This window comes from Chrysochloris asiatica, unplaced genomic scaffold (assembly GCF_000296735.1).
Source record: "Chrysochloris asiatica unplaced genomic scaffold, ChrAsi1.0 scaffold00004, whole genome shotgun sequence".
Lineage (NCBI taxonomy): Eukaryota > Metazoa > Chordata > Mammalia > Afrosoricida > Chrysochloridae > Chrysochloris > Chrysochloris asiatica.
This window is the reverse complement of record NW_006408522.1, coordinates 309,264-322,874: the sequence shown is the minus strand read 5'-3', so window position 1 is coordinate 322,874 and position 13,611 is coordinate 309,264. Positions and strand designations below refer to the sequence as shown.

Below are 13,611 nucleotides of genomic sequence, written 5' to 3'. Positions count from 1 at the left end.
TTCCAGGGACCACTAGGAGCTAAGAAAGGAGGTAGGTAGTTGTCTGTTTATATACAGAGCCACGGTGCTCAAATCCAAGGAATCATAGGAACTCAAGGCAACCAGGTAGACCCAAGTGTGGACCTGTGTTGCTGTGTATTATCAAGGTCCACAACCTTGACCAGGAGAAGGGAGGAAAAGCTGGGGATGAAACAGTCCTAAGGCAGTGGCTGTTGACATATGGACTCAAAGGAAGAAACAGCAAAGGGGAAAATGAAGCTTATCTTGTTTGGTTTTCTGTTCAGAAGCAGGTTGCAGAGAGCACCATTCTGGGCCTGAATCTAGCATTATTCTGGTTCACAAACCATAGTAAACAAAAGAAAATTCCCAACCAAAGGCCTCCCTAGCATATACACAAGCTTGAGGTGACCCTGCTCTTTGGATAGCCCTATTCTTCCTTGACAGCCTGGCAGCTGGAATTGCCCCATGACTCAGAACAGAGGACACCAGGAGGTAGCAAGTGACCCCCAATAAGTGGCAAATCAGTGTCACTATATGATTTAGCCCCATGCACGCAGAGTTAACCTGAGTTCTGGTCCTGGCTTCTCTTACTAGTTGTTTGCCTTTATTTCATTTCAGACCTCAGTCTCCTCTTCTGAAAAATGAGGGTGGTGTACTAGGTCTATGATTTGCAGAATTATGGATGCCCCCTACCACCAGCCCCCGAACACGCACATGCAGTCACAAATGCTGGAATGGCTCGATTTTTATGTATTAGTTCTTTTTTAATGGGTCTAAGTGATATTTTGGACTCGTAGTGTGGCACTGTAGGATCAGCACTGGACTGAGAACCACAAGGTCAGAAGTTCAAACCCACCAGCTGCTTCTCAGAAACCATACACAGGGTCGCTGTGAATTGGAACTGATGCTACAGCACTTAACAAGTAATATTTTGCTATAACTAACATTATTTGGTAAGCAGAGTCTTAAAAACGCTAGACTAGACACTTTTGTGGTCTACTTTCATCCCGCAGGAGCATTGTCTTAGAAATCTGTGGAGCCCCAAGGGAAGAAAACAAAACTCCATCCATCGAGTTGCATTTTGTCCAAATATTGATAGCAGTTAGAGGAGCATACAAGTCCTGTGTTCAAGTCTTAGCTCTGCCACTAAGTTTCAGGGACCTTGAATAAATGAGTTCACTTTTGTAGACCATCAATTGTATATTATCCATCTTTTGCACCCTTGTTGTTGTTGTTAGGTGCCATCGAGTTGGTATCGACTCATAGTGACCTTATGCACAACAGAACAAAACAATGCCCAATCCTAGGCCAACCTCACTATCGTTGCCATGTGTGAGTCCATTGATGCTGCCCCTTTGCCAGTCTATCTTGTTGGGGGTCTTACTCTTTTTCTCTGACACTCCACCCTACCAAACATGATATCCTTCTCCAGCAACTGATCCCTCCTGACACTATGTCTGAAGTTTGAGAGACGAAGTTTGGCCATCCTGGCCTCTAAGGAGCACTCTGGCTGCACTTCTTCCAACACAGATCTGTTGGGTTTTTTTGGCTGCCCATGGTACTTTCATCACTCTCCTCCAACACCATAACTCAAAAGCATCAATTCTTCTATGGTCTTTCTTATGGTCCAGCTTTCGCATGCATATGAGGTTATTGAAAATACCATGGCTTAGGTCAGGCGCACCTTAGTCCTCAAGCTGACATCTTTGGTCTTCAACACTTTAAAAAGGTCTTGTGCAGCAGATTTGCCTAATGCAATATGTCGTTGACTGCTGCTTCCATAAGTGTTGATAGTTGATCCAAGAAGAACGAAGTCCTTGATAACTTCAATCTTTTCTCCATTGATAAGAATGTTGTTTACTGGTCCAGTGGTGAGGATTTTTGTTTTCTATACATTGAGATGCAATCCATATAGAAGGCTGTGCTCTTTGATCTTCATTAGTAAATATTTTAAGTCCTCTTCACTTTCAGCATGCAAGTGTATCATCTGCATATCACAGGTTGTTAATGAATCTTCCTCCAATCCTGATGCCACATTTTTCTTCATATAACCCAGCTTCTCAGATTATTTGCTCAACATACAGGTTGAATAAGTATGGTGAAAGAATACAACCCTGTCACACACCTTTCTTCATTTTAAACCATTCAGTGTTCCCATGTTCTGCTCGAACAACTGCCTCTTGGTCCAGGTACAGATTCCTCATGAGCACAATCAAGTGTTCAGAAATACTCATTTTGTACCCTAGAGTCTAGTAAAGTGCTGGCATGTGTGAGCATAGATAAAGATATAAAATCAATGAATTAATTTCTAGTCTAACGTTACATTTTTTACATGTTAACAAAGCAGACTTTTTAGTGCCTTCAGAAGGCACTAAGAATCAGCACATATCCCGAGGCTCTAAGTTAGTCATTTGTCCCTGTCCTTTTCTTCCAATGTCTTATATCCCCACTGTATCCCACCACAAGGATATGATGGAGATATGATGTCTTTAGACATATGAGGGTTCTCATGTTAGAAACAGCATGGATTCTGTCAGGAGTGTAGAACTGATAAAGGAGGTGGAAGGTTGAGTCAGAAGAGAGTGAGCTTCCATCGCTAGAGAAGCTGGGCCAGCAGAAGTATAAAGAAAGAGGGGTTTAAGGTCGAGATAGGCGTAGAAATCGAGGTTTATTGAGTAACCTTTAAAATCCTTCCATTGATCCACATGGGATCTCCATGAGTCACAATCTACTGAATAACATCTGGTCAAATCCTTTCAGATGCTGAGAGTCTGCAATCCCATATCAGTATTAAGCAGTACAGTCCTCAGTCAAATGAGTCAAGGTGGATACAGTTGCTGCCTGCCTTTCCTCAGAATTGTCCAGATTCTGTGATTGCTTCAGTCATCTACTTCTTTTGACTTACAAATATTATATCAATATGAAACAGAAGAAATAGAAAAGTACAGGAAAAAAGCCATTCTTTTTCACTCTATTATTTAGATATTTCTCTGTTTTCTCCTAGTTGAGCCAACTCTATAATGTGGCTGCCCAAACTCTAAATTTACTTTTAGCCTCCATGTATAGAAGGAGCTCTGGTAGCGTAGTAGTTATGAATCGGGCTGTGAACCACAAGGTCAGCAGTTCAAAACTACCAGCTGCTCTGTGGGAGAAAGATGAGGCTTTCTGCTCCCGTAAAGATTTACAGCCTCGAAAATCCTGTTCAGGGTCGCTATGGGTCGGAACCGACTCGACGGTACTAAACAACGACAACAACATAGAATTGTAGTGTTCAGAACCAGGTGTAATCCAAACCAGTCAGTCTGAGGTATGTGTGCAGGTGTAAATGACATACTTTTTAAGGAATATGCACAGATTGAAATATATTCAGAGAAAAGTGATCACAATGGTAAAGAATGTGAAATCATGCCTACATCATTCCTGGTGGTTTTCCAGTTCAGGTAATCAAAGATCCAGCCAGAACTAGCCTTCACCTTAAGGGGATGTATCGAATGACATGACTGAATCACCTTGGATTGCTGGGTTTCGGTAAGGCTTGATTTGGCAAGCCACTTCTGGTTCTATTTTCAGAGACTTAGCATGCCTGTGGAGATTTTTGATGTGAGCTGCTTCTCAGTTTAGAGGGGAAAGGAGGGTCTCTTCTCCCCACAGGTAACAAAAGGTCTTGGACTTCAATTTAAATCATGTGCCTAGGAATCTGCCTCATTGACTTAGGACTGAACCTTATGCCTAACCCCTAGAGCTAGAGATGAAGTCATCTTCCCATGAAGCACAGTGTCTGCTTGGTGAATATTTGGGAAGTGTTGTCACTAAGAGAAGACAGAAGAAGAAAAGAGACTCAAATAGCTACTGATCCTAAGGAATAAAATAAGAATGCTTTTTAGGAAAGAAAGTATTATGAAGACATGGCAGTCATCTTCAAATTCCTAAGGAGCTGTCATTCGACTAATTCTCTACAGCTCCAATCTGTGGACAAATTTTACAGGTACACATATTTGGACTGAAAATGAGAAAGAACTTTTTAATGATTTAAGCTACCCAAAATGAAGTCATGGAATCCCATCATTGGAAGTGTATTTGTGAAGACAGGGTACCTGTCTTTTGGGACTGTTATCAAGGAAATTTCTACACTAGGCAAGGAATTGGACTAGGTGAGTCCCAGTTCTTTCTAGAGTCTATGGAATGAGGAATTGAAACTAACAGAGATAAAAAATGAATGATAGTTCCAGAGAAGCCCTTTCAGACATTCTGACACATTTAAACAAACAAACTTGCTGTAGCAGATTTATTTGACCATAAAGAGTGGAATGGTTTACAGAGCTTTCTCAAAAACAAAGCAACACCTTTTACACACAGAGAGAGGTTCTTAACCGGATTCCGAAATACAGCCACCTCTTTTGTTGGAACACAGAAAGGAGAAAAGTTTGACTCAGCAAATGTCTCCAGCCTCCTTTGAGCAGGAGGGAGCTTTATAGACACCTTGGTCAGACCTTGTACTTACTATTCAGGGAGTGGTTCATTTTGTGATTCACATTGATCATTTTGAATTGTGACTTAGCTTGTCTAACAAAGTTCAAGCCTAAAAATGAAAACTTACACCTACCCACAGGGCTCCTGTGCACCGATCTCAGGTGGGATATGAACTGTGTCAGTTTTAAACACACAAGGGATGGAAGAGTGTAGACTGACAGTCAGGTGCTCTTTATCCCCTGCACACTCACTGGCAGACCCAGAAAATGACTAATGTCACACAGTACCTTGATCCTCCTGCTCTTAAGGTTTGTGTGGAAATGCATTGTCCTTGATACTCAGAAAGTAGTAAGAGACAAGTGATCTAATTTATGGCTGTGATGATTTTCTGTCTGGTCCTGTCTGAGCTGTGCCCTCCTGTAGGCATGGCTGAGCTCTTCTATCCTACTGAGCTCTTTGTTAAATGCAGGGATACCTAGTTTTTGCTTTTCAAAACAGATCGCCAGCTGGAAAAGGAGATGTGGGGCAGCGAGAAGGGGCCAGTCAGTGGATCTTAGAATGTGGGGAGCATAGTGACTTTTTTTTTTTTTTTACTGTAAAGTGCTGTTGAGTCAGTTCCAACTCACAGTGGCCTTGTAAAGGTTTCTGAGGAGCAGCTGGTGGGTTTGAACCACTGATCTTGCAGTTAACAGTTCAGTGCTTATCCTACAGAGCCACACCAGAACAACAACACAACTCTACAGAGTGATGGTGGTGGTGTATCATCGGGACAGCTCTGACTCCGAGACCCTGTGTAGGGTTCTCTGAGGCTGTAAATCTCAGAAATCCTCATCTTTCTCCTACAAAGCAACTGGTGGATTCAAACTGCTGAACTTGTGGTTAGCAGCCCAACTCATAACCCACTATAACACCAGAGCTCCTTACTGTGTTGTTACGTGCCATGGAGTCGGTGCTGACACATAGTGACCCTGTACAGGGTTTCTGAGGCTGTAAATCTTTACAGGAGCAGAAAGCCTCATCTGTCTCCTGTGAAACACCTGGTAGTTTCGAACTGCTGACTGTGAGATTAGCAACCCAATTCATAACCACTACGCTACCAGTGCTCCTTCCGTGCTGTATAGAGTGTTGTTTTTGTTAAATGCTGTCAAGTCAGTTCCAACTCATAGTGACCCTTGTTACAAGGTTTCCAAGGAGCAGATTTAAACTGCCAACTTTTCAGTTAGCAGTCCAGTGCTTGTTGCTATAGTGCCACACTCAGAGTACTTCCCATTAAATATGATTAAGACTTATTTTGTGCAAGTCCTTATAGAAGATATGCTGAGATATTTACAAGCATGATAAGAGCTCAAACAAGGACAGAGACTGATGAGCAAAGGAGATGAGTTGGCATGAGTGATTTACACTTGTTCATCTTATATTAATAAAAACAGTATATTTTATTCATTGATTTTTTTTCTCACAATTTAGTCATATCTAAAAATATCAGTTCATCAAAGTTCTCATTTGTATCTTGTTGTTATTGTTGTCAAGTGCTGGCGAGTCAGTTCTGACTTGTAGTGACTCTGTATAGGGTTTCGAAAGAGAAGCTGGTGGGTTTGAACCACCAACCTTGTGATTAGTAGTCCAGTGCTGATCCTACAGCACCACATGAGGACTCCATTTGTAGCTAGTAGGGTACATTTTCTTCTGTCCCTTTTTTAAACAGTTAACTTGTTTGCAAACTCCCCTTTTGAATTAGTGGTGCTAGGCAATATGTATTCATTCAATTTGTGGTCATGTAAAAAGATTTCTGTTTTTGTTTTATTTTTCTCTCAGTTGAAGACTTTAAGAGTGAAGAAGTCAACAGAGCTTTCTCAAAAACAAAGCAACATCTTTGAAAGTTCTAACTTTGGCTTGGAGGTGGTACATCCCTACATTAGCTCTCAGCACAATGCCAGATACAGTTAGATAGCATGCCAGTCCCACTCCTGCCTTGAGTAGGAAAAAAACTCATGGCTTCTGAATGGGAAGCTCCTTGGACTCCTCTAAGGAGCTCTGGTGGTCCAGTGGACTAAGTAATATTAGGCTGCTAACCACAAAGTCTATGGTTCAAGCCCACCACCTGCTCTTCGGGGAAAAGATGAGGCTGTCTGTTCCCATAAAGATTTAGCATCTCGGTAAGCCTCCGGAGCAGTCCTACTGTCCTAGAAGGGCTCTCTGAGTCCGAATCAACTCTGTGGCAGTGGGTTGATTGGTTGATTGGTTTTTCAGTTTGGGTTTCTCTAGCTCATTCCTTCATTTTTTAAAAATAATATCCCTGAGCCCCAGTAAGGGAAGTGGGCTCCCTGTAGTCATGGGGATCTGACTAGATTTCCAGCAGTCTCTCTGACTTCAAAAGGAGCCCAAGTAGTACTGTGGGCTAAGCATTGAACTGCTAACTTTGAGGTCAGTGATTGAAATCTACTGACCACTCTGCAGGAGAAAGATGAGACCATCTGCTCCTATAAAAATTTATTGTCGCAAAACCTCTATATAGGGTTGCTATGTGTCGGAATCAACTCAATGGCAGCGGGTTTGGTTTGGTTTGGTTTTCTAACTTCAAAGTTCATACATTTTCCCCACACCAGGCAGCCTCCCATGCCAGCAATCAATTCTAGTCCAAACTCTGCCTATAACCTTGGACTTATCTATTTGTTTCTGAGCCTCGGTGTCCCTAACAGCTGCATGAGCAGATTTGAATTAGAACATCTTTAGATCATAATTCTTCATTTAGAATACGAAAGTCTAGATTTCTATAACCCCTGCTTATATTTAGCCAGGATTACAGTTTAAGGAATCTGATTTGAAATGAGAATCTTGGCAAAATAGCTGCCCATCCCTAACATCTGAAGTTTAAAAAAAAAAAAAGAGTCAGAAAGAGTTTAACATTGAAAACTAAACCAATGCCAGTAGCACAAGAAACGAAATGGTAGTCTTTAAAAATCCCAAAGATCTGATTTCATTTCCTGTTTCTTTTCTATTATTATTTATTTAAGAGCTTGAAAAAGCAGTAAATATGTAAAGAGAAAATTTGTCAACTGATATTGAAGATCTGACCTAGGTCACACATAAATCTCTCAGACAACAGCTGCAGCGCAAGCCGTCATTTCAGAGAGTGAAAGAGAAAAGGAAAGCTCTGACAGGTGTGGTCTCTAACTTACACAGGTGGATTCACTGCAGTTTTCTGATTGTACTTGAAGACAGTGTAAAGGGCTGGTAGCCAGGTCTGCTTCACCATGGCGTGTAGAAAGTACCTCACAGAAACGGAAGCCGAATATGACACTTCCAAAGCTGCTTTTTGAGTATCAAAGTCATTGACTAAATAGTAAAAGCCCCATGAGCCAACTTTTGCATTTCCAGCATCATTTTCCAAAGCCCTGCTGTAAGTGGAAGAAGAACTTTCCTAACTGCCAACTGTTAGTCCTTTCTAGGGAATCTGTATGAGAAATGTCACTGCAATAGCACCCCAAGACCTAATATATGTGCCTATCTGAAGTCATTCTCCCCCATTTAAATACATAATGGTGTGTCTTACATCAGGATGAAGCAGAACTATCCCGTTTGTGTGTCTTTAAACCTTGGATCTAATGGCTGGCAAAAGGCAAAAACCAATGCCCAGAAGGGTTTCAACTAATTAGAGTATCAAATGCTACTAGTTCTAGAGACTGATTAGCAAAGTGTATGACTGGAACAATTATTGTTTTGTTCATTGTCCCAAAGTACTAGTTAGACACGGAAAACTCTCAACACAAGCAAAATGTACTAGTAGGAATATGGACTTGGACAAGTTAGTTATAAACAGCATTTCATATATTGTGAGGTGTAAGGCAATACATCATCCCTAACAATATTATTGTGTTTCTCTGAACTCTGCTCACAGCCAAGCCTTTGGAAGACAGGCCCAGAATGAAGACAGGCATTCACAAAGCTAACATTTTATACTGAGTACCCTTAGCACCACTTTTAATGTGCTATAAAACTAGGGGCTGCACTTTTTCATGAACTGTGTGCCAAAGCAGAGGCAATGGCTGGAAATTGACTGTATTTGGCTGTGCTTTGTGGTAAGGGTTCCTGTACAGTAATGTGATCCTGGAAAAGGTAAATAACGAAGAGTTTAGCAGTGAAAAATATGCCTAATATAAATACAGTCGACTACATGACAGTTCAGAATTTTAAAAATAAGACCGTGGCATTAAATTTTCTGGTGGAATTAACATAGAAACAGAGTACGATCTTTAAGGCAATATATCTGAGACAGAGAAAGGAGATAATACATCTAACTCCGTGGTGCTTATATGATGGCATTCATACAAAGAAAAGCACAGTAGCTTTATTTAATTGAGAAAATGAATCAATTACACTGATGTTGCATCATCAAATTCTTGTGAAATAGAAGCTATAAGTCACCACATTATGTAACAGTGTTAAAAGTAATTGAGTATCTTGAACATTTTGAATCAATTTCAGGTAGTGTCTCTGCTAACTTACATAAATACAAAATTTATGAAGATGATTTCATATAATACGTTGCTATCAACACTGCATAATAAAACCTGGTAACACCATCTCTTTAAAAACCTAGGCAAAACAGTATAGTTATAAGATCATTTAAAAAAAAAAAAAAAAAAAGGGCTTTGATACTGCTTTGTCTCCCTTTCTTATTGTAAAGACCAAGGGCTGAAATAGCACAATTTTAAGTTGCCTTAAACCACGCTTTGAATTCACAGGATAAGACAAGATGGAGACTTTTTCTAAGATCTTCATTTAGGAAGAAATTTTCATTCCTCAACTCATTTGGTTCATATAACTCATCTATTGCTGGGGACATTGTCTCAAAATTCATTCTGGAATTAATTTCAAGACATGTTATTAGAATATTCATAGCATGTTTTCTTCAGATAATGTTGTAAACCTCCTTCCTATGTGTTAGAAATTTTTGGAAAACACTGACTGATGTAAAAAAGGGTGGAGGAGTCTCTAAATCTTTGTTTATTTCAAAGCCAGTGACTCTCTTGTTGAAGTACATATATATTATACTAAGAATATAAAGAAGAAAGTATCTATGTGTGGCTGAAAAAAATAAAAGCAAACACCTTAAGTATCTCATATTATAGAAGTTAATAGGACCTTTTAAGACTTTTAAAAGGTGGTATGGCTTAAACGGAGGTTTGGTATGGTGCTAAGGGATTACAAACTGGACTGTAAGGTCAGTTTGAACCACAAGGTCGGTGGTTCGGACTCATCAGCTGAAACCCTATATAGGGTTGCTATGAGTTGGAACCAATGGCACTTACCAACAACCATGGCTTAAGCCCTCCAGGTGGTAGATGGCAGCTCTGCCTGCCTTTTTATTGAAAATCTTCACCTGTAGAGCCTTATCCAAAGTACTGACTGACTGGAGGAACAAGAAAAAGTGTTCATTCTAGACAAGATGAAATGGGAACTGTGAGGGCAGGGCAGTTCCATGGTAGAATTCTTGCTTTCCCAGCCAAAGTGCAATCTCTGCCCATCTGTCACTGGAGCTTTATGTGTGGCATGATGCTGAGCTGGTTTCAAGGAGCTTCCAGACTAAGAAGGACTATGAAGAATGATCTGACAATCTACCTTTGGAAACCAGCCAGTGTAAATCCTGTAGGGCATAATGATCTGATTCCCACACAATCATGGGATGGTGCAAGACCAAGAAGCACTTCTTCCATTGCAACAATTGAGCACAGGATTGCTGGGGGCTTACTTGATGGCTGCTAACAACAACATATATGAAGAACCATTCAGCCTAGGGATCGTCCTAGGGAATGGAAATTGGAGAGGAGGTGATGATAAGCCAAGATCAGTAATGAGTGTGCACCATATTCAGTTGAGATACTCCATGGGAAAGCACTTCTTAAACCACTCAGCCATTAGCAGAAGGGTCTGCTGCTCAGCCACATGGGTGCAAGAGAAATAGAAAATCTTGAGAAACTTAATATCTAGTTGAAAAGAACCCATATGCCATGCCAAGTATAAATATATGCAAATCTAACCGTTTTTAAATAGTGATATGATCAAAGGCAGGTATAATGCAGGTACTGGAGGGAAGTAAATATAAGAAGGGTCCCCAGCACCACCACAGCCAGACCCTGCCAATTTGGGCATGCCCCGTCTTCTGGGAGACCTTATTTCCCCATGTCAGATTAGACATGATCATCCCTAACCCTAACAATTGTTAAAATAGACATGATCATCTCTAGCAGCATCTAGATGGTTGTGCAGATCCATTGAGAGTATGTGAAAGAACCTCCTAAAGCACCCTTAAAAACACTGAAGGGTTTATTACCTTACTTCCCTACATTTTACCATCCCTGTGGACCTCAGTTATCCCAAAATCCAATTGGGCAGTCAATGACGGTATTTGGTTCCTGAAATTTTTCCTTTTTAGGAATGTGAGTGTCTAAAACTCCATTTCAATGAGTTTTTGACAACTGCCAGCATATTTTTGTTGTTTTGTTTTTTGCATTAAAGGGTTGAGTACTTTAATTACTAAGTGGATGTCCTATTAATTTAGTCTCACATTTTAGTAACTTTCTAAGAAGAGATGGGGCTTATTAGTACTAGACATGAGACGAACCTGCCTTGAGAATGTTGAGTAGGAACAGGCACTCTTGGTAGACTCTGCTTTTATTCCCTGAAAAACACCATACAACTTGCATGGACTTGATTTTCCCAGAGAGCATTGCTGCCCTGGAAACAGGCAGAAAGAACTTTGGGAAAGGTGGAGCCTTCACCCCACTCCTGAGTTAGAGGCAAATACTTCAACCACATAATTAAAGTTTTCTTCACAAAATAGGGGATTGTGAGCAGATACTGGCAGGAATCCAAAATTCTAATTTCTGACTATGATTTAATTTCAATTTTAAATAAATCGGTTTTTAATTTAAAAAGAGTGAGCTTCATAACATTAGCAATGATTGCAACATTAAGCCCAGTGTTCACAATCTAGCAATATAAAACATTATTTATATCTGAATCGTAAACAGCCTTTTGAAATGGATTATGGTTTTTCTCCCTATTCTAATACAACCTGGAGGGTACTAAAAAGTGTTGTGTGAAATTAACATTCTGCTGACTTTCGCCTATAAATGAGAAGCGAGCTATTAACATTTGTGTATTTTCATTATGTAAATTGTGTTAACACATGCCCACAAATTGCCACCAGCAATGCAATAATTTTCTCTCAGTGATCATAATGTGTCCAAGTGAGTCATTTTGATTATGACATGCTAATTACATATTGCCTTTTTTCAGATTCAGAAAAACCAGGGATCTTTAATGGTAAGCTTTATGAGTTCAGAAAAAAATTCACTTTTCTTTTTCCTGATGGCTGCTTCCTTTGCATGCTTGAATGCCTTGTTTTAAACTTAGCAAATTGCATTTTGAAGAAAATGCAAACCTTTAACTGCCTGTATTAGATTAGGTACCATTAGAAATAATAGAACATCCTGAGCATCAATGTTTTTATAAGAGTTTGCTGTTGTTGATTAATCTTGCTATATTTTATTGCATTAATGATTTTTTCTTTCCACTCCACTGTAAAGATATTGCACAGAGGCTAATACTTTTTCCTCTCTTCTTTCCCATTGCAGCCTCTCCAGCTTCTGCAGTGCATTGTTGATGAGGTGAGGCATCGTCTTATGTGCTTTCACTCCTAAAGTCATTCCTAATGGTGTGGAAAGCTTATATTTTGTTTCCTAATGAAGCACAATGCCCAACATCCTCAGAGCAAGTTGTGTTGTGTGGCTCTAAGCTGTGTTACGTGAACTGGCCTGGTCCAGAAACCCACCCTCCTGACACTGGCTATGAATCCCAGCAAAAATAGTCTGTCCCATAGGCTGGTCCTCAAGGGTTTCAGAGGCCCTAAAGGCAGCTCATGATCATATTCATTGATCCTCTACCTAGCCAGATGTGGATGGAGTGGAAATTAAAGTGGTATTCTTTTTTTTTTTTTCCATAACATATTTAAAAGGCATTCTTTGGGTAAGGGTCAGGGTTGAACAGCAAACATACAACTATGAAATTTGTCTTCCTCGCTTTATTTACCCAAAGCATATCAGGGTGAGAAAAGTGTTCTAACACTCCAGGTCAACAGTTCAGCTTTAAATTTTCTCATTAGGCGTTTTTCCCACAACCTGCCCCCCAACTCCTTATGTGTGCTTTTTAACGAGTATTTTCACATATTTAAGACATCCTACCTTTGGACATTCTTAATCGTTCCTGTACCCCTGTATCTCATAGAGCTAATCAACTTGGATTCCTTTCTCAACCAACTTTTTCTACTTCTTTTTCTGACTTTAAATTCCTTCTTTCTGTAAAATTAGCAATCTGATAGCACACAAGGCTCTCAGTTAAGAAGCATTAACATTTTTTAAGTGAGTGTTTCTGGTCTTGGGCTTGCCCACCAGCTATGTTTATTTTTTAAACTTTAATTTTACAATATTTAAAACACTTCTAATTAGAGAGGAAAGGCGATAAATGATTCAGATAGGAAAGTTTGAAAGAAAAAACAAATCGTAATTCATAATTATTCCTCTCAATTAAACATCTGTATAACCAGTTATGAGTTTTGGGAGAAAAAATAAAGATCCTCCTAGGAAAAAAACAAACGTGCACACATATCACAATAATAGTAAGAATGGGGCTCTAACATCCTTAATGGTTGTATCAGTCAGTTCATATATCCCCTGCAAGCCATAAACCATGTTGGTACAAAAATGAAGGCATCGTCCTGAAACAAATGGAGGCCCCATTATCTCAAATATCAGACAGACCTCCTGGATCTAATAGCTCATCAATATCTTCTGTCATCTTAGATTCCAAAAGCATCCTATCCCCACCAGAATCTCCCAATTAAATGGATTTTCCTGAGATCCCTCTCCAGTTTTGCTTAGGGGAGGACCAGGGAAGCATACACAACCTCCTTGTTTCCTGGGCTATGCTGTCTCTGGTCAGCCAGGCTCCTTCACATCAGAACGTTCCTCACCAGTAACATGTGTACTGCTCCAAGCTAATGTGAAGATTTTCTGCCTTAAATAGATATTTTCATCCTGATTTTAAAGTAGCAGTGATTGCTATTAAATGTAAAATCTT

General features: G+C 40.0%; 1 protein-coding gene across 1 annotated transcript in view; it reads left to right on the top strand.

Annotated features, from left to right (window-relative positions):
- Nucleotides 1-13,611, top strand: part of MAP2K5 (mitogen-activated protein kinase kinase 5) — a 349,068-nt gene that overhangs the window by 258,601 nt on the left and 76,856 nt on the right. Inside the window, exons 18-19 of the mRNA XM_006831503.1 lie at nucleotides 11,773-11,799; nucleotides 12,111-12,143. Of these exons, the coding sequence (XP_006831566.1) occupies nucleotides 11,773-11,799; nucleotides 12,111-12,143 (60 nt within the window). The remainder of the gene's footprint in view (nucleotides 1-11,772; nucleotides 11,800-12,110; nucleotides 12,144-13,611) is intronic.